This window comes from Cryptomeria japonica, chromosome 10, assembly GCF_030272615.1.
Source record: "Cryptomeria japonica chromosome 10, Sugi_1.0, whole genome shotgun sequence".
NCBI lineage: Eukaryota > Viridiplantae > Streptophyta > Pinopsida > Cupressales > Cupressaceae > Cryptomeria > Cryptomeria japonica.
This window is the reverse complement of record NC_081414.1, coordinates 441,105,173-441,133,106: the sequence shown is the minus strand read 5'-3', so window position 1 is coordinate 441,133,106 and position 27,934 is coordinate 441,105,173. Positions and strand designations below refer to the sequence as shown.

Here is a 27,934-nt window from a genome sequence, read left to right as displayed (position 1 = left end):
TCAAGTTAAATTCGAATGTTTTTGCAAATAAGTTGTCTTTGGCTGTTGGGGTTGGGAGAGGCTTTCCATGTAATCCTGTTACTGATTGTTTCAGTTTGTCCTGTTTAAGTAATATAATCTATGCATTTCTCAAAAACATTAAATTAAACAGCCCTTGATGCTTTATATGGAGCCATTCCTATGAGTTTTGATAATAGTTTATCTGAAAAAGAGTATGGAACCTACAAAATGTATAGTTGCAAAATTCTTGGCCTGTTAGAAAATTTGGAATAATTTTTCTTATGTGGAATATGATTTATAACATGAAGAAAGAAGCTGTAGAAAATATGGAATGAGCATTCTTATGTGGAATATGATTTATAGCCTAAAGAATGAAGGGGAAATATGGAATACCAAGCAATGTTTCATTAGTGGTTTGCACTACCATTTTGGTTGTGTATTGCTTCTATTAGCTATGTGCAGTTGCGTTAACCATTGAATGCATCTTGTGTAACACTTTACTCTGATGATATTTGACATTTTTATCTAAGCAATGCATGGGGGAACATAAGGAAGATTTGCATTAGATATTGAAAACTTTGAAGAGTAAACATGATCTAGGAGGATCTATCAATTTTTGTTTCTGTGGTAACCATGTGAACACTTCTGTGGTTTGTGGCATAGTTTGCAAACTTGGACTCAAAGTGTACTAGGCAAGCCAATTTTTTTTTGACTCAGCAAAACCTTGACAACTTTAAAAAATATTTTAATCTTTTTAAAAAGACTTCATTTTTGGAATTTTCGATTGTGCATGATTTATGCATGGCTTATTGATGATCAGCTGTGTGATTTGTTTTTCGTGTGCACTTGTTTTGTTAAGTTGAAAACTTGATATAAATGCTCTGTTAATGTCTTGAATTCTATAATTAGTTGAAGTAGATTGCTTATAGTAGAAAATAGTGAGTTTTTGCATCAAAGTTTCAGATCACACTCTAATCTAAAACTTATATGCAAAAACCCTTGCACAGTTTTCTACCAGAAGCCGTCTAATTTGGTGACCTGGACTGTGGAAATATAATTAAGTTGACATCACGATTGCCTTTTAACAAAAGTATGAAGATCCAATGAAATATTTTAGAACTTGATCTTGAGATATTTAAATTTATAGATCCAAACCTGTATGGAGTAGTCATCAACAAACATAATTACATATCCCCATTAATGGATGGATATTTAGGGGGTTCCAAGAGGTTGCTATGTATGAGGTGCAATTTTTCGTGTGCCTTACATGGTTGACTTTTAAGAAAGGGTTCTCTATACGTTTTCCCATCCATACATCCAAAGCAAGTTAGAAGACGTTGTATTTTGTAAACTTTTAACCATATTAAGTTTATAATTAAATGTTCATTCCACATAAGGATGATCATTCCATATTTTCTAAAGCTTCTTTTGTTAAGGTTATAAATTTAAACAAGCTATCTTCATCTAATTTGGTACTAAAAATAACTTTTAATCTTGCTCAGCATCTTTGATGAAGTAAAAAGTCTTATAAAATTCTACTTTATAAGCTTGACATATTTTAGCAACATAAAGCAAATTTGCACTAAGCTTAAGAATAATATAACATCATATCTTTTCCAATTAGGAACACTAACAACATCCATTACTTGCGTTCTATCTATTATTATTTGCAAGTTGAAGATGATTTTTTGTTCCATCAAGAGTCATAGATTCAAACATTTTTTTTTGGATGTCATGCATTGAGAAGCACTTGAGTCTTAATCAATTAAGCTAGTTCAGTTTCATTGAAAGAACTCTTAAAAGAGCTTCTTGATTGATTTATTATGATCTCTATTGACATTATGCTTATTACCTTCATATTTATTGTGGAATTAGTTTTAGTAGCTTTCTTTCTAGCTTGAATATCTTTTTATTTTTAAAGCAGTTTAAATCATCACGAGCATTCTTTCTACAATAATTGTAAATGAGATTTCTTTGACCATTATTGCAAGAGGTTTTAGGTTGATAATGATTATGCCTAATTTGTTTCTTTGAGACTACTTGTTGAATGTGTCTTGCTTCTTTTTGAAATAGATTGCAAAAATCTTCAAAAGTTGATTCCGTGGCTAAAGAGGGAAGATTAAGTTGGGAATACACATTAGTGATAAATTGTTAGAAGGGTCTTGTAATGTACCTTTTATAAATCAATCTTAGAGGTTTGAGTTTAGTTCTTAAATCTACTTGTTGACAATAAAGAGAATTAAAACTAATAAGAAATTCATTCATAGGTATATAACTATTATACATGATTTTTTTAGCTTCATTAGTATTATTATACATATTTTATAGACTTCTCAAATGTTAGTACAAGAATTTATATGAACATCAATTTGGGAGATACAGAAATACATATGGCGCTCAACACTTTCTCATTTGAAGTGTATCATATTTCTATATCCTCCTTTAAAGCAAGTAGTCCAAGAATAATATCTAACTATGCTCAAGAGATGGTTAAAACTAAAAGGAACATAAAAGTTCCAACTTCCAAGTATGATACTTATTTGAATTAAGCTTAACTTCTAGAAGTACTGTAGCCATTTACAAGGGTGATGGACAAGGATGGGTTGAAAAACTTGGATTTCAATAACAAAAATATGGAAAATAACTTAAAACTCAATAGTGGACTTTAATATATTTTTAGGCCAAATTTAAAGATGCTTTAAATATAAAAAATTGTAGATCTCATCTTTATTTTTCGACAAAAATGACCTCAATTCAATATCAGAAGAAAAAAATACACCTGTTTTAGTGAATGAGGTATAAAATGGAATTTAGTGATGTATTCCACAGCAAAGAATGTGAAGGAAAAAAAATATTAATGCAAAGAACTGCCTTAAAAAAGCTAGTGAAAAAGAAAATCATCAATGAGTTGCACAAAATCCACCAAAGAGAAACTTTATCGTAAACCATCTGCGCACTTATATGCAAGGTTTAGTAGGAGACCTTTGATACTATGTTATAAAATATTGTTAAGATCAAGTAAAGCATTGGTCATAAGCAAGTTTAAAAATTGAAAGAAATTTATACCACAACAAATGTGAGACCATATTTAGTATCTTTGACTCTTTGTTCCTTTACAAATTCAATGAGTGATATATAGTCCTCAATATAGGAGGAAGTGTTACCTACCAGTGGTTTATGTTTTCAGCAAGAAAGAAAGCTAATTGATTTTTCAGGAGTTGATGGTATCAATCAAAGATGGAAAACTCGGCTGGGACTCACTAGGACTCGTAGGACTCGCGAGTCCAACAGCGCATTGAGTCGACTTGCCACGGACTCACGAGCCGCGTCTCGACGAGTCTCCTCCCAGGACTCTCGATTTTTAGTGTGTGACTTGCGCGAGTCCTAAGTAGGACTCTTGCAGAAGTGTAAAACACCTAGCAAGATAGAAAAACATGAATTTAAATGATTTTTTTCATTTTTTTGCTCCTTGGTGTGCAAAATAGGTCTGAATTGTGAAGTTACATTGGGAGAGGAAAGAGGAGGATGTAAACAGTTATTTTGACATTGACTTATATGTAAACATTTATAAACTTATAGTTATGATGCTGTTATTATGTTAATATATTTGAAAGTTTGAAAGTTGAAAGTTGAAACTATGAGTATGATCATTGATTATGATTCATGAATGATGAAATTTCAAATTTTGAGTGTTCGAAGATCATATGTGTGTAATGTTTGAATTATGGTTCTTATGTTCTCTAAATGCATTAATTTCTTTTTGTTTTTTTTGTAAAACTACGGTTTTCTTTTTTGCTGAGTCCTAGCCGAGTTTTTAGCCGAGTTCCAAGTCTGAGGCCTATTTTGGGCTGCCGAGTCTTTGGTGAGTCCGAGTTTTGAAACTTTGGTATCAATATTTGGTCTGAATGGATCAGCTTTCCTGTATATTTTTGGTTGACTATAGATTCATGGTGTTTTTTGAACATTGGCAACAGTTGTTTGTTAATTTTGTCATCAAGAGAAGTGTTAGCCTTGTTCACCGCTTGCATGCAAATATATTTTGGTAATCTTCAAGGGGCTTCCACAATTTAAGTATTACATCATTTTTGCTGAATAGTCTGAGTTATTCGTTACAATCGTTATACTCTTTATTCACCTTGACTACAATGATATTCTTGTTTTGATTTAGTTTTCTCAATGCAATATGTTGAGCATTTGTAATGTTGATTTTTGATTGCTTAGCATATTTTTGCAGAATGGCACATTTTTGTGTTATCTCTTCTGCAACAATATCCAGTCAACCATAAATTGCCATATCCATGTTCAGAATAATATCTTTAGTCTTATCTTTGGACAAAGTCAAAACCTAAGCATATTTTAATAATTTAATTTTTGGGGCACCTAGAGATTTCGCTTGAAGGAATAATGATATTGTTGTGACATGCTCCACAGTTGTGATTTACAGACAGGATAGAGTCCATCTGAATTTAGCTCTCCTAGTCTGCTACTAATTTTTTCTATTCTCTTCTCTATCTTTATCTCATCTTGGTGATGGATCATAGAGTATCATCCTAAATGTTGATGCTAAAAAAATGTTACACGGTCAAATCCAGAAATCTATGCATATTGATATCATGGACTGGAGAAAATTTATGTTGTTAAAAGATCTATCTCATTCAGACACTCATCATTAATAGGCAAAAAAACATTCCGATAAGTGTTATAAGCATGGATAGTATAAGTAATATAATAATTATTAATGTCATTATTTTAAAATGATATCATATGAAATGAAATGTTATTATTGTAGTGTTTCTATTCAAGTTACCATTACTAGGATAGTATTTATTTGATTGTTTTTGGTCAAGGCTCAACCTTTTGTCCTTTCCAGTAAAGTTTGAGATTCTACTTTGTTGAGACAACTGCTCATCATTCATTTCAATTTTATTTATTTCTACATTTAATTGTTTACAGGTTTTTTAATTTTTTGTATATGTTTTTATCACTCTTAGTCGATTTCTTTTGAGCATTATGGGCTGAGTTAGTTTGTTTGTTGACATAAAAGGGGCAATTTTGAATAAACTGTGGGAAAATAGCAATCCAAACAGCAACTGCAAAGGTGAATATCTTTTAAATGAAGGGAGATACATCAAATAACAACCGAACAGTATCTTTATGAGATACCTATCCCAACAAACTCCAGCATTAGGTTGCAAGGAGTGCTAGCCTTTTTTCTTGTCCACAAGTGTAAAATCCCACACTGATTTTTGGCCAAATTTTTTTTCTCTTTTCCCAATGGACAAATTGTCAAACAGTTTGCATGATAGATACGTGTTTGCAGATTTGAATATTGTTTGATTTGTAGCTACAAATTTCTCAGTTTATAACATTCACATTCAAACATTACACTAATATAACTGCTAATGACAGTGCATTGCTGGCTGTGTTAAAAAAATTACAGAAATAAGATGAGTCATTTACAATCCGACCTTATGAACAATGAGTAAATGGTTGCCTACAGCTGGCAAACTCCAACGACTGTGCAGGAATAGTATGCTCCAAAATTCCGATGCCCAGTAAGACTATAAGCAGCGCCCAGGTATGAAGGTCATTGCTGCAATGATGAACTGTTCCTCCTAATGTCCCTTTGAAGTGCTGTTTATACCTTAAACCCAATTGAATACCTATCAAATAGGTAGTGGCCAGCTCCAAACAGTCATATGCTCTCCTCAAAAGCTGATTTATGTTATTTGCAAGGTCCATGACCTGCACCTGTGCACACGTCCTGCAGTATAGGTCAGCCAAATCTTAGTAATGCCTCTTATTTTGGGAACTTGGTGCCGTGACTAAGCCTTCAGCAACAAAATGACTTAGGGAGGAGGTAAATTGCTGCCAAGGAATGCTCTAGGTGATTCGTTCGACAATGGAAAGACCTCAAAATTCAAGCACAAAATCTTCCCTTAATCGCTCAATACAAATGAGAGGAAGATAACTCAAGAAGCTCCAATTTAGTGTTCTAGGCAAGTTGACCAGTTGAACTTTGCAATGGCATCCCAAAATAAATGTAAACCATCAATACAAGATCATAGGAAACTCCACACCCAACAAGGAGAATCGACCCCACAATGACAAGTGAAGTCCCATGCCTCAACAAGAATATTAATTCTGCCTGGCTTCAAGAGTAAACCGCCCAACACATTGACATGTATTCGATCATTGGCATCTGTGTCTTTCTTGGTAATCTTTGTACCACTGAAATAGAGAAATGTGTTGGAACAAGAGTGCACAAATTTCGTAACCTTCAATCATTAAAGCTACCTATGAAACTTGAGTGGCTCCACCATTAACTAGCCAGGCTGAATTGTTTCACTACCGAAACCGATTGCCCTTAGGGTTTTCATCTCTGGGTTTTTTCTCCACAAGAAGCTACTCAAATTGCAAAATATTAATATATAAATAAACCAAGCATGAAAAAAATGAGCTCCAAAATCCTCTTTTTATTAAACCTGTAGAACTTTCCTGAAGCCTTTTCAAATTCCCGCTCAAATAAAACATTTAAAGCCCATTTAATAAAGTGGTTTTTATTTTCCTTTAATTTTTCACACGAGTCACTTACTGTCACTTTAGCTAATTAATTATATAAAGTCAGCGGTCAAATGTACTTTATTGGATAATGTTAAGTAATTAATTAGATTTATTCTCTTATAACCCAGCTTTAGCCTATGGGAATAGAATAGGCTAAATGAACCTCCAACTACTCCTCGGAAGGGGACATTACAACAAGTTACTGGCCAAAGTAGTCAGGCGTCCCTTTGCCAGCTCAAGTACTTATGCTGGATCGAAGGCATCAACCAAAAAAATTGTCATCTAGGCTGAAGATCCTAATTTTCTCTCCGCTGTTCAACTTACTTCAGTTTTGTGTATGAACTGCATAATGTTTCCCATTATCTCTCCGCTGTCAAACTTGTAAGGCATCAGCCTACTTTTACTTGCATTCAATTTGCATGATTATAGGTCAACTGGTGAGCTCTGTTGTCTTTTATTTGCTGAAATGGAAAATCCTTAAATTCCCAGCACACTTCTCTAGGCTATGGACATAAAGAAGGAAGAATACAGTGCATTGACATTGATGTAAACTGCAATTGATATCACTACATAATTTCTGGCACTGTGTTGAGCTTTGGAAAGTTCAACCACCAAAATAGCATCTTCTTGTATGTTGAGTAAGATACAAATGAAGATTTGTTGGTACGTTTATGCGGCAGGCCTTAGACCATTTTGTTAATGAACTTTGAGTATCTGCAGCATCTTTGACCAGAGGAAAGACTTTGGTTTTGGTGTTGAATGAAGGAACGATGGGTTTTCTTTATTTTTTTTCTAGGCCTTTGGGAACATTTGTGAATACTTTATGGCACATGGTTTGTGATGGTCTCCAAGTTTAAATCTTGTTTAATTTAGCAACGTATGAAAGAGGTGCACATATATTGCTCGTGTCCTTGTATTTCTCCATTGGATGAAAAAAACTTGTGGAGTGGTTTGCAACTGTAGGCTTCTTATTTAATAAAAACTTATTTGTACTTGTGATGATTTGTGTGGCACAACTTGTTGATCTGTCATGCAAGATTTATTAGAGATGTCTCTAGATATGGTTTGTGAGTTCAGCAGAAAAAACTCATGCTTGTTTCTTTAAGAATGCTGTTTTAGCGTTGTGTATGGGTATCAGATATTTCTCAAAGTTTCTATTCCTGCTATTGTCCTGGTGAGGGTAACTCTAGAATTTTTAGCCTGGTCTAAGCTACAGAGGCTACTTCTGGGTGACCTCTTCCCATTGCATTATTGCTGTTCAAACATGTGACCTCAATAGCCCACCTGAAGCAGAAAGCCTTCAAGCTCAATGTCCTAATGGCGGTTTAAACTTTAAACCTTGGTTGCCAATAACAACATTATCCTTTACTAAGCATTGCAGCATGCTTTTATTAACTCTTTTCCCAGTATCGCTTGATATCTTCTTTCACAGTTTATATTTTTGTTGCGTTTCACATGTATCCTTCTATAACTAAAGGTCTAAGCTGGGCTTATTAATATTTGTGCAAACTATAGTTGAAATACTCAGAGTACTCGGCGAGTTTTTTAAAAACTTGTGAGTTTTTCCACTAAAAACACACCTAAAAAACCCGCTGAGTTTTTGGCAAGTTTTTCACAAAATGCCGTCTGGATAAAAAAAAGTGGCCCAAACATATCTAAAAATTATCTAATGTTTTTTTAGGGTTATAGCCCTAGAACCCCCACTTTTGGCCCACCTATCATGTCACAGCTTGACATGCCAAGCGAGGTGGAGGAGCCATAGTTGACTCCTAGGACCAGACCCTCTAATTCTACCTCTCCCCTAGTTTTCACTAGATCTGGGAAGAGGAAGATGTAAAATGTTTTGATGTAGTATTTACTTTTAGTTTTACAAATACAATATGCTATTGTCATTTTGTTTCAGACTATCAGTCATCAACATTCCACATGAGGATGCCATTTTGTACCCAATTTACATTTAAATCAATCAAATATAATTAGATTCATCTTTTTCTCTTATGTACTCATTGGATGCATCTCCTCATTGAATTTTGCAAAAAAAATGCATTTCTAATGAAATTTAAGCAATTTTTTAAGTTGCTGAGTTTTTGCCAAATTTTTGCCGAGTTGCATTTTTGGCTCTTGCTGAGTCTGAGTTTTTCAACTATGGTGCAAACATTTTATTGTCATCTAATATAATTCTATAGTTGATAATAACATATGCCTCTCTTCTTATCTATATCCTCAAATTTATGTGATATGAGGAAATAGTTTCAGACAGCGGAGACATTTAAACATTAAAAATGGCAATATCTAATTATAATAGTAGCTTGGATGGACACAATTTAATTTGTATTACAAAAGAGAGCTCTATCTGCATCTATGCTTTTACACTTATGAATTGCACAGGTTTAAAGCCTCCCAATTCTCATAGTAAAGGTGCTTGAAAGATTACTAAAATTAGCTTAGAGTTAAGTAAGTTTTTTTTTTTTTTTTCAATGGGTTTCAAATAGAAATTCTGTTGAACTTCTGTAGGGAATGAGTACTAAGGGAGTGATTCTTGCCTCATTTTCTGCTGCAGCATTCCAGGTATGACAACTTTATTTTATTTTGTAATAAATTGCATGCCACGTGAAATTTAATGAGGAAATATATTCACAGGTACTATTGGGGTTTCCGTTTCTTGTGGCATACCCATTTGAATACATACTAAGATCCTTCAACCTTGGTCGTGTTTTCATACATTTCTGGTAAGTGGTTCAACCAATATGGATGTGTATGCTCTTTGCAAGAAGATTGACTTTAAAATTCAATGATTGTCTATATGAACTGGAATTATAATAGTGTTATATATGATGTTTTTAACTGTGTGTGGAATCAGGAAATCAAGAAGTTGTTCGTGCTAGAAAGGGCCTGGACAAGAAAATACAGGCATATTGACAAATAGTAGTAAACAGAAAAAATATACAAAAACTTAATACAGATGCAAAAGCATATGGATTTCAAATAATCAATGTTGTTCAATTAATCAAGGAGATAAAGCTCCTTTAAATAGAGTTACAAAGACGATGTTTCGAAAAGAAACAATCGTTAACTAGAGGCGAAATTAGAAACAACTTAAATGACCATTAATAACACAAAGAGAAAGATATTATTCTAATACCCTCCCTTAATGGTCATCGTTCTAACTACCAAGAGAAATAACAGAGAAGGTTGCCCCCTTCTTCTTAGAACACGCTGCAACAGAAGACAAGAGCCTGCCACTAACTCTGCCACCAACCCTCCCAGAAACTGCAAAACTTCTGGAGATACCCAAAACAACACCAACCGTCCAACCTGATGTTGGAGAACTGTCCCTCCCTGTAACCAGAGACACACCAAGAACAACTGTCACGATTTTGAGGAAAAAATCAGCAAACCCTCCAAACTATTGCAGATGAGCACGATGCCCGAAAATAGACTGCAAATAAGAGACTAGTGCAGATGTTCGCACAACAACTCCAGGTGCGACGAAAAACAGACTGCAGCAAAGTACAATTTTTGAGGAAAAAATCATAAACCCTCCCATGATTTTTTTTTTATAGGGACAAAAAATATATAAAAACCCAGAGACTTTTTTTAAGGGAAAAAAATATTAAAACCCATCAGAATTTTTTTCAAGTAAAAAAATATTAAAAACCGAAACAAACATCGATGCCCATAAGCCATCTTCACGTTTTTCGAGGCACGAAAAACGAGGTACTAAGTGCACAAAACCTGACTGCCTTCCAACATCAAGTTGGTCAATGACGCCATCTTGCACGTTTCCCAATGCACGGAAAATGAAAAAACTAAGAGGCGCTAGCACGGAATTCAAAAAAATCAAATCCCAATGTAGAAACAAAGGCAGATGCAGGTACAAACTTCAAAAAATGAAGTACGTCGGACACGAATTTCAAGAAAAAAATTCCGGCTGACCCAAAAAAATCCGAAGAAAACCCAGAAATCCTTGCGAAAAACCCAAAAAGAATCTACTGTCGGAATCTGGATCCATTGGCTCGAAAATCGAGGCACCCAAAAAATTCTGACGACGACCCAGTTGAGATCTCGAAAAACCCACCACGAGTCTGTGCTCAGAAATTTTTTTCGACTGAATCTGGACAGTCAAAACCCTAGCCGAAAATGCAGATTTCCATCCAAAAATGGTAGAAAAAAATCTGCAGGTGGGAAAAAAACGCGTCACGTGGTTGCGCGAAATGCAGGAGAGACAGGTCGCGGGAGAGGGCAGAAAATAGCTAGAAAACCCTAGTCGCTGCAGCCAAAACGAACTGCCAAAGTAGCAATTTCGAATAAACAAAGAAATATTTCAAAAAAAACTGTTAAAAATTCATGACGAATTTTTAATTGAAAAATTATTTTGAAAATAACCAAGGCTCTGATACCATAATACAAATGCAAAAGCATATGGATTTCAAATAATCGATGTTGTTCAATTAATCAAGGAGACAAAGCTCCTTTAAATAGAGTTACAAAGACGATGTTTCTAAAAGAAACAATCGTTAACTAGAGGCGAAATTAGAAACAACTTAAATGACCATTTATAACACAGAGAGAAAGATATTATTCTAATAAAACTTATGCTCATGAATGACTTGCAATGATTACAAAATAGAGAAAATATCCTTATGATTGATATTTACTATAATATGCATGCTTTTTATTAATAAGTAAAACTGGTTTTGAAGGGGCCCCAGAATGTTTTACAAACAGTTAAAGATCAGAAAAACAAGAGCAAACCCACAACAAAACGTTCAGACAGAAAACCCTAACACCAACTGCAAAAAAATACAGAACGCAGGACAAAATAATAGCAACCAACATAGAACTCCAGTATAATATGCATGTTCAATGACTTATTCCATTTAGCTTTTGTTTAGACAACAAAAGCACACAAAAGAAATTCAAAATGATTGATTGTTATCACCAAATATCCTTGAGTGAATTTCAATTTCTTAAACAATAGAACTAATTGATGGTTTTCAAAAGGTATCTATTTCGACATTCCAATAGGATTTCAAGCTGACATTTTTCTTAGTAGGATGTATGAATATTTTATTAAAATTGAGGTGATTGAACTTGAGATTCCTTATTCTTTGGACTTGTTTAAACTTTAAACTTTAAAGAATATTTTGGGTTTGTTTATATAAAATATATTCTGCTTGATTCAATACCTCAATTTTTTCTTATGTACATATAAGAGATGTTTTCTTCAGATGCTGTAAGATATGTTTTGATGACTACTAGCTTTTTGAAATAGTGAGGTGTAGTGCGAAGCTTGTGTTTTGAGAAGCAACCTTTTGATGGTGTTTTTATGCACTATGCAACAGAGAATAAAACACTAAGTATTCTATCCTCTCTTGAGCAAAGACTCCCCAAATGCTAAGCTGCATGATCAAATGGGACAACTCCAAGGTTCTCGATGTCAGGTCTTGACGCGCTCTTGGATAGACTCAATTGTTTGATGTGATATTGCTGGAATCACAAGGTGGACTTACATTGAATGCTTGAATATCGCTGGAATGTGGAAACTTACTTGATTTGAAAAAAAAGGAAAAAGGATGACGGTTTAGGAAGCTAATCTAACTCCTAGGAATGCAAGAGCAATGGATAATCTTTGATAAAATTCAACTAAGCTTTGCTTTGACATGCAACGAACATCTCCACAAGGCTAGTGCGATCTTCTAGGGATAGCTTGATGATTTTCAAATCATCATTACAAGCATAGATACCTTCAAGATGAAGCATATCAATGAAGGAGTGATAATTGAAGTTAAGCCTGGCTAAGATGGATCCAGTTGCCTATGCAAGACACTTTACAATCAGCAAGGTGTTAGTACTATGAATGTACGAATTTCACCATTGATCATACACAAAGTTCTTCCATTCATCTAACAACATGAAAATAAATGAGAAGTAGAGACCATGCAAGTTGCTGAATTAACATATAAAGTTCACCATATCTTCAATGAAATCAACTTGCTTCTTACAACAATGTCCCGGCAACAATCTTTGCCTTTTAATCCTACTCTACTCTAACTATTTGCTATTAAACTATTTTTGAACTACTGTCTATTAACCTTTACAAATGAAGAAGTGGAGCCTTATATAATGCTCTCATTACAATTGAGTGGATCAAAATGATTCACAACCAATGGCCAAGGTTGAAAGATAGAAACCCTAAGTAGGGTTTGTTAAACCCATTACAAAGCATTTAATGCTTGACCAATGACAAAATTACATTTTATGGGACACATTTCCTTCTTTGAATAATTGACCAATAGATGACAATGGTAGGTGCATCGAACTCTGTGCCCACATGTAGTAGTTATCTCTTTGATGGATGAGCTAGGTACATTGAATCTTGGATGCCTTATCTGAGAATGATATGATTGAATAACCGATGACTGGGCGCCACCTTAGCTAGCTTGATCTTTGCAACTCATCGTGAGTGGTAGATGAATGAGGCATATCTGTTCTTGATCATTTCACCCTTCATCTCTTGTTTGGGAATTCTGCCTTAGTGCTGCATTTGATATAGACCTTGTGATGCCTATGCTTGATCCTTCCTTTGTAATGTCCCCTTCCTAGGTGACAAGTAGTTGAGCAGGGATTGGCCTATCATTTGGTTCCCGTAGGCCAGTGGAGTGAAGAGGGAACCCATTCAAGAGTCATGGAGCCTTGTGGGGGCTTTGTGAGCTGATTCAAACATTCAGACGACAGTTCCTAGTTTTTAGGAGGGATCCCTATTTTTTAGGGAATGATTAAGAGTTGGTCCCGGGGTGTTTGGGAACCATTCCGGATCATTTGAGACCATCTCCTAAATTTTAGGGAGGGGTCCTATTTTTTAGGGAGGACTACCAGTTGACTGGTTGACCAGCTGGAGGGCCTCGAAGCAGAGCTGGTTCGCTTTTGAGCATTCCCAGATGTTTGGAGACAGTTTCCTACTTTCTAGGAGGATTCCTACTTGTTAGGGGATCATTGCCAGTTAGCTTGCAACACTCAGAGTTCATCCATGGACAGGTGGCTTCAGTCAAAATTCAATTCGGAGTCTAGATGAGCAGCTTTTGAATTATTTGGGAAATATTTAATATTTCCTAAGCTGGATTAAATAAGTAATAATAAAGTGAAATAATATAATCACTTTATATTATAATAAAGTGGCCCCTTGGCACATTTTCCTAGAAGTTATAACCTTAGGTTATAACTTAATAATATGGCCACTTTTAATGAGGAATTAGACCCTCAATGGGTTAAACCTCTTAGGGGAAGTCACTTTTTAATAAAAAGAAACATTTTAACATGTTTTATGATGCCAAAAGTACAACCCTAACCCCAAATTCGAATTAGGGTTTGAGGCATGTTAAAAAGACATTTTGGAGGGTCATTTTGGCGTTGTGATTTTATTTTTTCTGGAAATTATCTCTGCAGTAGCCTGCAAACAGCAGATAGCAGCTTGGAATCACCATTGGGGACGAAAACTCTCAATGTTTTAGTGTTTGGACGTAGCCCTATTCACTTACAGCCACTTTTGGCATCATAAAATATGTCTTGTTAACATGTTTTATGATGCCAAAAGTACAACCCTAACCCCAAATTGGAATTAGGGTTTGAGGCATTTTAAAAAGACATTTTGGAGGCTCATTTTGGTGTTGTGCGATTTTATTTTTTCTAGAAATTATATCTGCAGCAGCAGATAGCAGCTTTGAATCACCATTGGGAACGAAAACTCTCAATGTTTTAGTGTTTGGACGTAGCCCTATTCACTTACAGTCACTTGGTGCCAATTTGGAAGCTTCATATCAGCCCATTGAGGCTCAAATTATTGAAGTTAATGACTGAAACAGCAAGGGACATATAGAGATATCAGATCTGAGCAAGTTGGAGGTTCAAATTTACAAATTTGGGGGTCATTTATGCAAACCGTACCATTCCAGGATAGATCATACCATTTCAGCTAGCCTAGAGATTCAAAAAAATAAACTAGAGGGGTTTTGAATCAGCTGTATCTTGGAAATTCATTGTCAGGGAAATAAAAGGGCAGTTTGATGATTCTTTGAGAGATTCCATGGCAGATCGGAGCTACACCAGCAATTATTCAGGGAAAGTCACCATTTCTGAAGGGTCTCTCTTGGCAGGGAATTGGAATTCAGCTTATGTGTGCATAATTCTTCATTATTTGTTTTTTGGTAATTTATATTAGAGTCAATAAGACATATTGGAGCTGTTGTCTCATTGTGGGACCTCCAGTTTCGTCATATTCTTCAGTTCAGGCAATAAAAATAAGCCTTACCAGGCACTTTGAATGATAGCTTTTAACTATTCTTTGAAATTATTCATTGCTGGAAAAAAAATTCGGAAGTCTGAAAATTTAAGTCCAATGAGTTATTCTATATGTATTGCATTTGTTTTCATTCTATGATTTCAAAACTACAAGTATAAAACCCCAAAAAGCATAAAACTCAAAACGTCACCAAAAAAATCCAAAACACCTATTCGCTGGTCAAAGTCTCAGTTTGAAACAAACACATCAGATTAGAGCCAATCCCTAGTTGGCATCTTTCATCCTTCTTGCCTGATCTAGTGAAATCCTTTCATTAGAGCAGCTTCCTTGTATCCTTCTACCTGCTGGTAAAGCCTTCTATGTATGTCCTTGCATTTGTGATGGAATCTTGATGGTGTATGTGAGCTGGTGTTTCTTCCACTCTTTGAAGTCTTGACCTTCTTCACCTTCCTTTGCATGTTCATTCCCCCTTGCATCAAACCTGGAAACAAGTATAATTTGAATCAAGACATTGCAAAAAGTACTTAATTAAGCTTCCTATTGCTCTCTCTAAATCTGGAAATGAATTTTCTGATCATGGAAACATCTGATTTTGATTTGATTTTGCGTCTTAGGCCTAATTTATGTCTGATTTTGACATGTTTCAGGTGGCAAAGGAAGTGATGTCAATGCCTTGGCTGGACAAAGGAAGTGCTGTCAACGCCTTGGCCAGGGCAAAGGAAATCTTCCAAAATGCTTATATCGTTGATTTGGCCCTTCATTGGAAGTGATCGATTTCCTTCCTAACTTGTCATCAATTGCAATCGCAACATCTTCCTATCATGATCTTATTTCAAACAATGCATATGCAAAACCTTGGTTTGCGCTGATTTGAGGTGTCAAAGAGAGTAAAAATGCTTAAGTCGCAGATGTAACCCTTCATTGGAAGTGAAATACCTTAAGTTGCACATTTCCATTGCCAAATCCTTATGTTGCACATTTGGGGGGTCAAAGGAAATCAATTGATCTTAAGTCGTTCTTTCAAGGTACCAAAGGAAGTGGTATAATCTCTTAAGTCGCACTTCCAAGGGGTCAAAGAAAATGATTTCAAACCTTAAGTTTGATAACTTACTCATTTCTCCTTAAGCCTTTTCATGATTATTCAGACTTCTTGCCTATCCTTCCTTAGAATATTGACTCTCCAAAACAAATCTGCCTTAGCCAAATTTGCTTTTCAACTCTGATTTTGCAAGCAAAAGATGATGATTATCGTGAATCATTCACTTCCTAAGCCTTGAAAACTGACTGACCTCACCTCATCTAAAGAGAGAGACCTAACTTGATTAGCTCTTAGCCACTTAAGATACCATACCTCTTCCAAGCAAAGGCTAATAGCAAAAGACTCTACAATTAACCTAGAAAGCAGAAAAAAGTGGGGGTCCCCATTTGCAATGGGGCGATGTCTGAAAATATCACAACACAACCATGTATGCATAAATGGTTTACTTTTTTATTTCCTAGTATTGCTCAAGTTTTGGCAATAGACCTGCAATAAGTGACTTGATGTGGGCACATTTTGCAGACTTGGACTTAGAGAGTACTTGGCAAGCCAAGAATTTCTGACTTGGATATTATTCAACATAAAAAACACACTTATTTTTGAAAAAAATATTAAATCTTATGCAAAATAGAAATACGAAATGTATGAAATGAGCTTGGTCAGGGGTTGACAGGTGGAGCTCCTGCCACCAAGCCTAAAGGAAGGCCTTCAAAACCACATAGATCTTCATGGCAGATGCCATTTTCATAATTTTTATAAGGTAAAAAAAATGCTTTTAAAGCCAAGACATGGATTTTTTTATATAACACGTTTTTTTTTGTGATTTTGAAGCTTATCTTGTCCATGGTGAGTTTTTGCCCGAACTTGCCTAGTTTTTAGTGAATAATTGCCAAAAAAGTACTTGTTGAGCGAAAAAAATTGAGGGTACTTGGCAACTCCCAGAGTACTCACCAAGTTTGTGAACTATAGATGTAGGTATTGTTGGCACCCCATTTTGATGTGTCTCTTTTTTCTTTGTTTTGCTCTATAAGTCTACATTTGGGCTTGTTCATCTTTTTGCTGATAATCTATTTGCGATATACTTTAGATGGGTCTACATATGTATGTGCCTAGTCCTATCTTGTTTTCCCCTTTGCTTTAGTTGATTACCCGAATTTGCAAAATCACGAATTGACTAAGTGTTGTGCCACGAATTTTTATTCAAATGTTGTTATCAACTTTTTGTAGAGGTTTCATAACCTCAATTGGAAGATGACAAGGTTTTCACAACCTTGTTAGCACTTAACCTCTTCAAAAAAGTTCCTAGTTATTGACGCTTCAAAGAGGTTTCAAAACCTTTGTCGTAAGCCAACAAGGTTTTTCACAACCTTGCTAGGGCCTACCATGGGTTTCTAACCTTTTCGTTTCAATCGAAAAAAATGTTAAATTCTTTGGTGTGTCGTTGAGGAAGTGCTTAGAGGTATGCCAAATGGGGTACCCAAAATAGTCATTGCAAAGAAGATGGAGGCTTTTTTGTCATGGAGAGGATGCTTGGGTAATCCAATGTTTGTATTCTAGGTAGTTCATAAGATAGGGGCTTTGAGCATGTTATTGAGTTAGAGGAAGGGGCCAAGCCTATACATATCATGGCACCTTATTGCCATCCGAAAAAGCATAAGGAAGATAGAGAAAGCCATCAAAGTGTTGCTTGATATGGGCCACATTAGACCTAGCTCCAGTCCTTTTGCTTCTTTAGTGGTTGGTTAAGAAGGATGGAACCATGAGGATGTGCATTGATTACATGGCTCTCAATAAAAAGACATTAAAAACATGTATCCTGTTGGAACTCAAGTTGGGGTGCCCTTTTTTGCTTGAGTTCCCCTCTTTGTGTATGGCTATGCAACATGGTCCCTCGGTGATAATTGATCTAAGAAATTCCATAAGGGTCATCTTGTCTAAATTTATTATTGGTTGTGTTGCCTCCCATGTCATTAGCCTAAAATCTCAATCTCGAAAAATCCAAAATTTGCCCAAGTGTGGGGTATGCCTAATCATGGCATCATGGAAAATGGCCAAATGAGAATCAATGTCTTAAATTTAGGGAAATTTGGAGTTACTATGAAGTTATGGCTGGTCAAAGCTTTCCCTAGTTCCAAGAACCTACATCGGCTTCGATAGTCCATTGAAATAATTGATTGGTTCCCTATCTCCTGTCGATCATTGACTTTCTATGTGCTGCGGTCGGACTTTTGGCATTGTGTGTCACTCGTTTGCTTGGTTGCTGGAATTGTTGGAAGAATTGTTAATTCCTTTGGTTCCTATTCTTGGTTTATAATGGTGCATTGATTTAGTTCTTTATGGGGTTGAAATTGTCGATGTGGGCAAAATGCACAAGGTTTGCACAATTTCTAAGGTTCATGTTGAGGATTTTCTTGTTGGGTGCCTCCAATTTCAGTTTGGTATGATTTTGTGTAAAATTGGCTAAGTATAGATGAGTCAAAGTTTTGGGTTGTTCTTGGGATTGCCAGAATTGCTGATCAGTTCTTGGTTCTTGGTGAATCTCTGAATTTCAACTAAGGAAGAGTGAAGATGATTGTTTTAGTGACCTTTCAAGTTCACGAACATGCTTTCTTGCTTTCTCAATTTGTTTGAGATGGTTGGATTGATGCTTGATGACCTGATGGTTGGTCAAAGTTTTTGCATTTTGGTGGTGTTGATGTGGATGTTTTTGCTCAATTGACACAATGTTCTATAGGCTCAAAGGTTGATGCTTGGTGGGTTGGATCATATCGACGAGGTTTTGTGTTTTCTTTTGCTTGGTTCCCTGGTCCGATTGGCATGCATTTCTGAGGTTGGCCGATGACTTGACCTGGATGGTATGCTGTTGTTGCGTCAGGGGTCTGCTATATTTACTACCAATTTTCATTTTGGGCCCATTTCAGTGTGGGGAGTGCTTTTGAGTGTTTTGTGTGGCCTAATGGCATGTTTGCTTTTTTGCCTAAAGCACCAACTCATACTAATGGTGCTGCTTCACCTAGATATCGAAATTTGATTTGGATGGCATGCATTGATTTGAGGTTTCCACTTTGGACAAGGTTGATTTGGAGTTGTGGATTCAAATAGTGTTATAATGTTGTTGGTTAGGGTTTTTGGTGCCTAGAGGTATTTGTTGTGAAAAGATCTCATTTTGGGGGAGTGTTGTGACCTATTTCACACATTGCCCCATCATAGATGGGGACCCCTTGTTTTTGCTTTTTAGGGTTTTGTCCTAGCCCCGCAGTTTCATAAATCTATTTTCTTTGAGAGTTGAGTAAGAGTTTTGAAGTCATCCCGAACCAAATAGAGAATCATGCTCAGAATCATGTTTGAACGTTGCCAAAGTGCTTAGAAGGTCTGAAGGACGAGGAACGCAATTGCTTTGGGTCATTTTTGACAACTTTCTATTTTTAGGAATTTTTGCTTTTTTGCTTTTTTGTTTTAAAAAAAAAATAGAAAGTCTGATTTTTTTGGCACTTTGGGCACATTCCGAGAAGCAACTTTTTTTGGCTTGCTTTTTTCTTTTTTTTGCTTTAGTTTTTTTTTGCTTTTTTGAAAGTAGAACTTGGGTTTTGTTCCTCATGTCATTTGGTCAGTGCCCATGTTCTCAGATTCGAAAAATTCTGTCTCTAAGTACAAAAATCAGGTTTATGTTTTCTTTGCTTTTTTCTGAGATTAGGGTTTTGTTCCTCAGGCCATATCATTACTGCCCATGTTGTTAGAATTGAAAAATTTGGTCTCTAAGTGTAAAAAGCAGCTGGAAACCCTAATTAGGGTTTTGTTCCAGAAGATCATTCCTCAAGCCATATGATCAGTATCCATGTCCTTAAAAATTGAAAAATTATGCCTTTAAGTGCAAAAAGCAAGGTAAAACCCTAATGTAGGTATGAAGATGGCACGTCAGAGATGGACATGGCAATATTAATGAAGATGTTTGGAAGAAAAAGTGGCATGAAGATGAAAATTCGTCCAAGGGAAGACCAAGTTTGACCAGCCAAGCACATGAAAGAATTGCAGACAGAGGGTAAAGTTCGCCCAAGGCATGAGGAGACTTGTCCAGACGTCTTCCAATTCCACCCAAGCCAAGGATGTCTAATGGAAGACAAATTTTGTCCACACCAAGCATGACCAAAAGGATTCCAAGTCCACCAAGGTTAAGGATAGATGGCAAAGCAAAGTGGAAGCATGTCCAAGCTTCTTCAAACCCCGCCTTGTCCAAGGAAGAGTGAAGTTTGCCTTGGCATGAGACACATGAAGTCCGCCTTGGGAGGATTGTCCAAGCATGGTTAAATTCCGCCCTACATTGGCACATGGAAGGTGGTACAAGGAAGATGAAGTCCACCCTATGCATAATGTCCAAGACCCCTTGAAGTTAGCCTAATTAAAGCAAACTTAAATTGTCAAGAATTCTTCCAAGTCAGCCCATGTCATATCACCCTTAAACTCCGCCAAGGCATTAAAAAAGATGTCTAAGGACATGTCAACTCTGCCTTGTCTAAGAAGACTCCAAGTCGGCCACAAGGAGAGGAATAAAGCAAAACATGTCTAAGACTCTTCCAAGTCTGCCCAAGTTGGAAGAAAACAAATAAGGCTAAGGAAACATAAATTGGCTAGACACCTCCAAAGTCTGCCCATCATGAGATCAAGATATCAAGGCAAAGTTGGCAAGACGTCTTCCAAGTTCGCCTAGCTTGGAAGGGATAAAAGCTAAACGAGGTTGGCAAGCATGTTAACTTCCAAGTCCGCCAAAAGCAAAGTAGACACTGGCATGAGACTATCCAAGTCTGCCATGAAGAAAGCAAGACATGGTTGGAATAAAGCAAGCGATACTTCAAGTCCGCCTAGACAAAGTTTGCTAAGATAAAGCAAAACAAAAGCATGGAAAGAAGCATAAGATGGATGTGTAAAGATCTTCTAAATTCGCCAAGCATAAGAAGACAATGTCCGAGCCCGCCTATGATGGAATAAAGCAAAGCCAAAACAAAGTTGGTATGACTTCCTCCAAATCCACCATGAAGACAAGGTTAAAAGAGAAAAGCAAAGGGCTAGGCATGTTAAGAAGAAAATAAAATTGCACAAATACAAGTTGATTTTGACCGAGCCATAAATGGAATATGTGAAGATGCCTAAGCCAGACATGAAAATTTGCCCAAGACTTGGAGATTAGACATGACGATCAACTTGCCATGATGAAGAGAGAAAAATGACTAGAGAAAATAATTTTGACAAAAAAATCGCACATAAAATCAAGGGTGAATCAACGAACGGGTTGGAAAATAAAACTTGACACATGAATACTTTTCAACACTTCGAAAGATTTTCAAAAATTCAATAATTTTAGAAATTGAAAGAAAATTCTAGAAGATTCTTGAGCTAAGGATAAAATTCTGAGAGAGAAATAAAACTTTCCATTTTGGAAAGATTTAAAACATTAAAACACACAAAAAAATAACAAATTAGAAAAAACAAGAAAAACACAAAGATGAAGCAATTGAGAAGAAGCTTCTAAGATTAAAACGCGCAAACTCTATGTATTTTCAACCAGTCACTTTCAAAATTCACTATTCAGGTTGGAAATTTGGAGAGCATTGAGAAGAAGTTTTCTCTCTCAGATTTTGGTGAAAATTGATTTTTGAAGAGGAATTGTGAAGGAGTAAAATTTTCTAAATGTTGAAACACAAGAACAAAGTGCTTTTTCTGATTTTAAGACAGAATTTTCAGAATTAAAGGTGAATTTCAGTTACAAATAGCAACTTCAATGATCCAAAATCTGAATTCGACTAAATTCTTCTACCTTTCTGTCTTATTTATCATCAAATTTATCGATTCCTAGACCAAATTCTTCACTTTCAGTCTGCTTTTTTTGCAGAAATTTAGCTTTTTGACAAGCCGAAAGTGAAATTTTCAAGAAAAAGGGGTCTAAAATCAGAATTAAAATTAGCAAGTTGTCTTGAAAATAATATTGATTTTTTATGTGTTATGCAGGTTAATGACCACTAAAGGAGCACCTTCCAGAAAAGCACCAATGAAATTTGCCAGTAAAGGAGTACAAATGGAATCTAAGATCAAATCTAAATGGAAGAATGTCACAGACACTGACCTTGGATATGTGGAATTGGAAGAATTCAAAAAGAGAATGTACGGGCATGATGGACACCTGCCGACACCCATTGCTTGCTGGATGATGAGAAATGGCATCGTCCAAGCAACTGGATTTCCTTTGACTAAAGAATGTGCTGAGTTGATAGTTGAATGTGCTATCCACTACAACACACAATCAAGAGAGATCATTGCACCTGATGGGAGAGTTTTAGCTAATCTTTCAGAGTTAGCCATTCAAGAGACGATTGGAATTCCAAACTACAATAAAACCTCCTACAAGACCAAAGAAGATACCAAAAGGATCTATGATAACCAGTTTGAACACTGTGCGACAAATATTAACAAGTCCTGGTTGGAAAAGCAAAGACCCCAAGAGAAAGTGCCAAAGAATCTGTTGTGCCCATATTTTAAAGAAGAATATGGTGATATCATCCTATTGCTGAATAGGGTAATGGGCAGCCCTTAGGGAGCGCCATTCGAGACATGGATGTATTACTTCATAGATGAAATTACCTCGGGAGTCAAGATATTCAATTGGTCCTGCATAATCAGCAACAATCTTCATGAACCGTTGATAAATTTGGAGAAGACAAAGTCATTCTACATGAGCTCCTACATTATCCACTCATTGGCCATAAATTTTAGATATTCCGAACTGATCTGCAGAGGCGTAGTTGGCAATGGAGAAAATGAATTCAAGTCTTATGACTGTTACCCGCAACTGCAGCTTAAAGATAATAGCCATTTCAAGCGAGCCAATGATGCATTCCTGATGTACATCACAAGGACATTACAAGTTGGAATTCACCAAAGGTTATCTCCTGAAGCCAAAAGTTTAATCAACCAGTATGGATCCTGGTTTATCCAGTTTCCGAAATTCACATACAGAAGAATTCAAGGTTTTGACGGTCATCCTTACCGACTTCCGATCTATCCAACTAATAGGATGGTCCTACTTGAAGTTCTCAGACAACTAGAAACATATCAGAGCTTCAAAAGAGTAAGGCAGAAGGCAGCTATATCCTTTCCATTCTTTATTGGAAATATGGAGGAGTCTTGTTCGACGACACAAGCTGTTGAGAGTGCTAGGCTAGAAATGTAGCGATATCCCTTTACATTCTACCGACCCAAAGCTAATTATGATCCTCACAACAATATTGGATTAGTGAATGGAGAAAGATTCAGACATAGAGTGGACATAGAGGATTTTTGGGCAAATGCTGCAGATAAATTTGACATCAAGAAAAGACTATGGTCCAGACTACCAGTAAGCTTGATCAGAACGACTGAACCTTTCCTTGTGCCGGATCAGCTGGAAGATAATGCAGAATATACTCAGCCAAACTTTGATCAGCATGCACCTCTTTCTCCTATCAAATGGTCAGAACTAGAGCATGCAAACTTGACCACCTTGATGATAGTTCTGATACTTAATGTAAAGTACAGATGCCAATAGCTAACAAGATGAGAGGGGGGGGGGGGGGGGTGAATCATACAAACTTAATCTTCCATAAAATCAATAGATTCAACCTCAGTAACTTATACTTCAGCAATATAACCAAAACTGCTAAACATGCAAACTTATGAACACATAATCATCATAACACTCACCACCAGATTTAACGTGGAAACCCAAATAAGGAAAAACCACTGTGGGATTTCGGACCCACTAAGAAATATACTCTTCTAGAGTATGCTTGGTTAAAAGCAAATCCTGTTAAAGATTACAAACACATTGCTAGATGTGACCCGGTTAAGGGATTTCCCTCAGATCTGTTAGGATCTTCACTTTGTTATAAGTGACCTTGTTAAAGGATTTCAAACACTAACTAGAATGTTACCTTGCTAGAGGGTTTACAAATAAGACTGTTAAGTCCACTCGGTTAAGAGATTTTCTGTCACTTACAAAATAACAGTAATAAAAATATATCTGCAACTTCACATCTAGAATGCTAAAGCAGATTCTTATTTGCTCAAAACAATCTAGTCATAAGACTTATCTTGTCCTTCTGCTGGGCTCTCTACTCTGTTATTCAAACAGATCTTCAAGCTTCTGTGCTCAGTAATCACCATGTAGCATCCCTGTGCATACACTTGCCCGCATACATTGTTTATCAACACTTCCTTATTTATAAACAATTGCTAACCGCTTAATCTCCTTGATCACATTTCCCATGATCAATCTTAGCCATCAAATCTTCAAACTTGACCAGGTTCAATGTATCCTTTCGATCTGAAAATGTTTTACCTTGCCTCGGGACTTGTAGTCCTTTCTTGGAACTTGCACAAGGTTAATGCGGTTCAATCTGTGCTGTAGATCTTCCTGCCGATTTTCCTTTGCCATAGATCCTTAACAAACTGCATGCACGGCATACCAATTATTTATACATCTCCAGCTAATCATTGTCTTTCATTAAATAATGCTTTTATCCATCCAATGCGCACTGTCATAACTCGGTTGCAACCCGGTAAATACTAAACTTTACTCGGTAGACATTCCGCCTTCATTAACCGATATCGATAACCTTAGGGTTTACCGACTAGGTTCCTTGCTCAGTGACATAGTATAGTATTAACCTTACAATCAACAACATATGTAGGATATCAAAACAATCTAAACATCACGATCTCATCATTGTCTAACTCGGTAATAGTTGCCCATTGAATAACTTATTTCTCCCCTTATTCAGCACATTCTTTCTGTGTCTTTTACCGACATCTTAATTCTCTTCTAATCAATCTTCTCAAGATATGGCAACATCATACTGAGTCAGATAATCAATTTCTTGACATCAATGACAAAATAATGTTATAAAGATAATTATCATCCTTCTTCAGTTATATCAATAATCTTCAACAACCTTCTCAATATCCTTACTGAATATCAACAATCTCCTGATATTGAAATGCCAACAATCTTTCTTACTGTAATGCCAACACTTGATGCAGCCAGTCATGAAATATTCCAGGTGGTGGGTTGATCAGCAGAGTCAGAGATTAAGACGGAGAAATATAACCTTGACTTATTCCTTGATGGGTGATGCAGAAGAATGTTCTTCAAATGTTGAGGCATCCAATTGAAAATGCTAAAAAGAAAGGGAAGATAGTTGTGAATGAAAGACCTTCTCAAAAGAAACAAAGGCTAGAACCATCTCGTTTTGGCCGCATCAACAAACATAATTGATACATTAGCTATTGATAAGTAATTAGCAGAGATGGAGATTCCTTCCCTAGTCCATGGAGAAAATGTAGAGTCAATCCATCAACAAGATGAGCAGCCTCTGTCTCCTACCGGCACAAAAGTATTGGAGTCGGACAATGAAATGGATGTTGAGGAAGGTGAATTTCAAGAAGGGATGATTTCTGCTCTTCAAGGTATTGCATGTGAAGAAGGCAATCAGGAAGTGGAAGGCATTGGGCAGCCCATTGTTCTTGATTGGCTGAAGGAGAGATTGAAAGAAAAGATACAGGTAATAGAAACCCAAGAAGAAGATGATATGGTCAACTTCTTGGCTAGGTTATAACAGGTTGCCACAAAGAGGCCAACCAAAAGGTTTTCCACCATCCAAAGAGATGAAGTCGGTTGCCGCATGGTGTAGATTGCTGTATCGAAAGTAGATAAGGCAAAAGGAGATATTGCTTCTCATGAATATGAAATCACTACACTCAATTTGGGACCAACTACTAAGAAGCAGGAAGCTAAAGATTTGGATAATTCAGTTGCTTCCATGAAGGCACGACTGGGCAAGGATTTAGGAAAGGAGGAATATAAGAAAGAAGTTGAGCGCCTAAGGGATTATATTTAGCATTTGACTAAGCCGCTTGATCAAGCAAATCTAGAAGCTCCTCTACTCTTGAATTCATAGGAAACAGTCAGAAGTTCTGAGGAAGATCTAGTGACAGGTAGAGAGACCAAGGCACACATGGAAAGCATAGGTAAAGAGGCAGCCACATTTGTGGAAAGGTTAGCATTGACATACTCTCTACTCTCTCCAGGATTGCAAGCATGGCAGAAGCATGGGCTGATCTTCAGGACATTTAAGAAAGAATCATTCCCTGCCTTAGAGTGTTGAAAGGAATGTCAAAACAAGAACTAATTGATGGAAGTATAATTGAAGCAGGAGCGGCATATGATTTCAACAATTGGCACTGGACATTGGTTGCACGTAGTGAGGTCTTGGAAAAAGTGAAGGCAGATGCTGACAGAGCTGAGGACCAGATAAAAGAAATTCAAGACAACGTTTATCTTGTAGCAGTAGAGGTACTTGAAAAGGAAACTATCTGAGAGAAGGATATGAAGTCAGAAAATCTAAAGACCAAGACAGAGGAAATCTTCTCCTCTGGACTAGTCTTGAAGCAAAATCTGGCTAAGGCATCAAACCTCTTGTCTATTAGATTGGGAAATCACTTTCGTTGTATGTGTAGATGATTTGGAAGGATTAGAATTCAGAGTCAGCGTGCTACCACATGTCATGATGGAAGAGGTTGGTCAGATTGTGTCCAAGTTCATTGAATTTTCTGCCTCTCAACAGGAGAAGGGGGTGCAATCCTAAAAGAGAGCACCTTGTGCCATTTGTCTTACATGCACTAGATATTAGTTTTATTTTGGGAAACCCTAATTAGGGTTAGGTTGTCTTAATCTCGACCGTTGATCTTAGATTGATATCGGTCATTCAATTGTTTTCAGAAACTCTATATAAACTCATTCTCTCATTTCATTTCAGTGTGGAGAGATTTATGAAGTTGTTGCGTAGAGCTACTTGGATAATAAAAAGTTCATTATCAGTATTGTTTTGAAGTCTTATTATTATCAAGTGGTTGCATGTTTGCATATTTTTCTTCAACACTTAGAATAGATTTGCTTTAAGTAATTTGCTTTGAAGTTGTTAGATGAATGAAGGATTGATAGTTTAGATTGGTGAAATTTTGCTCATACTTTTGTTGGATGGATGATTTTCATTCAATGTGTAAAGTTAGCCTGAGCTTTTGATGTTGATGCTTAACTTCTACTTTGAGTAATATTGTTCAATTGTTGGTATTATTCAAAAGTGTGAGAATCTTGAGCACAACCTTAGAAGATTGCACATGCTTTATGTAGTTGTCCCAAGTGTGGCGAAACAAAGTATTGTTTATTGGTTTCACCTAGTCTACATCGTCTCTTGAGTTCTTAGCAGTAGTTAGAATTCCTAAACTCTTATTCTTTTGATCTTTTTTTTTTTTTTTGAAATCCCAAATCAGAAAATCCAAAAACAAAGAGCATTCATTGATAAATTCGCCTAAGTCCAGCTTGTGAATGATACTAGTTGTCAAGCGTAAGTCCCCCTTGTATTTCAGCACACACTACCCAAGAAGCTATCCACATAAAGTCCCCCGTTCACACATATAGACCTTGGAGTCGCCTTGTGGTCTTTCTCGCAATCTTGGCACAAGTAGTGATTTTGTTCAGGAGAGGATAGAGTATCCTTGGATATTTTATTCTAAATGTTCGGTATATGATAAAACGTACACCAATAGGGAGGTTGGTTCTTTTGGTGGTGATTGGAGGCTATGCTGGTTTAGGGATTAGTCTAGGGTTTCAATCACGCCATGTGTAGTTACAAGAAGGCTGTGAAGTGCTGAAATTGTTGCAAAATAACATGCTACAAATATTATATAGAGGATGTCTCCATTGTTTGTATTTTTGTTGGGAAATCTTTGATAGTTGTAAAGGTTTTTCTCTTGTCACACTTGCTAACATGAATAAAATGAACATTTGATAATGCGATGACATTCTCATGTATTACAATCTTTGTAATAGTTATTCATTTGCTATGTGTAGATGCATGCAATTTAGTTTGGATTATTAAGTATGCTCTTTGTGTTATGTTTGCGATATGATGTCATATATGCTTCAACCATTCTTCTTTGTTTCCTTT

At 36.3% G+C, this 27,934-nt stretch overlaps 1 protein-coding gene across 4 annotated transcripts in view; it reads left to right on the top strand.

Moving 5' to 3' along the window:
- Positions 1-27,934, top strand: part of LOC131067551 (dol-P-Man:Man(5)GlcNAc(2)-PP-Dol alpha-1,3-mannosyltransferase) — a 119,420-nt gene that overhangs the window by 50,408 nt on the left and 41,078 nt on the right. For all 4 annotated transcript variants that reach the window (XR_009111836.2, XM_058002621.2, XM_058002620.2 and 1 more), the window contains 2 exons: positions 9,079-9,132; positions 9,205-9,293. Coding sequence is in view for 3 of the 4 variants with exons in the window: in XM_058002621.2 (XP_057858604.2) it covers positions 9,079-9,132; positions 9,205-9,293 (143 nt within the window). In the remaining variant the exon portion in view is untranslated. The remainder of the gene's footprint in view (positions 1-9,078; positions 9,133-9,204; positions 9,294-27,934) is intronic.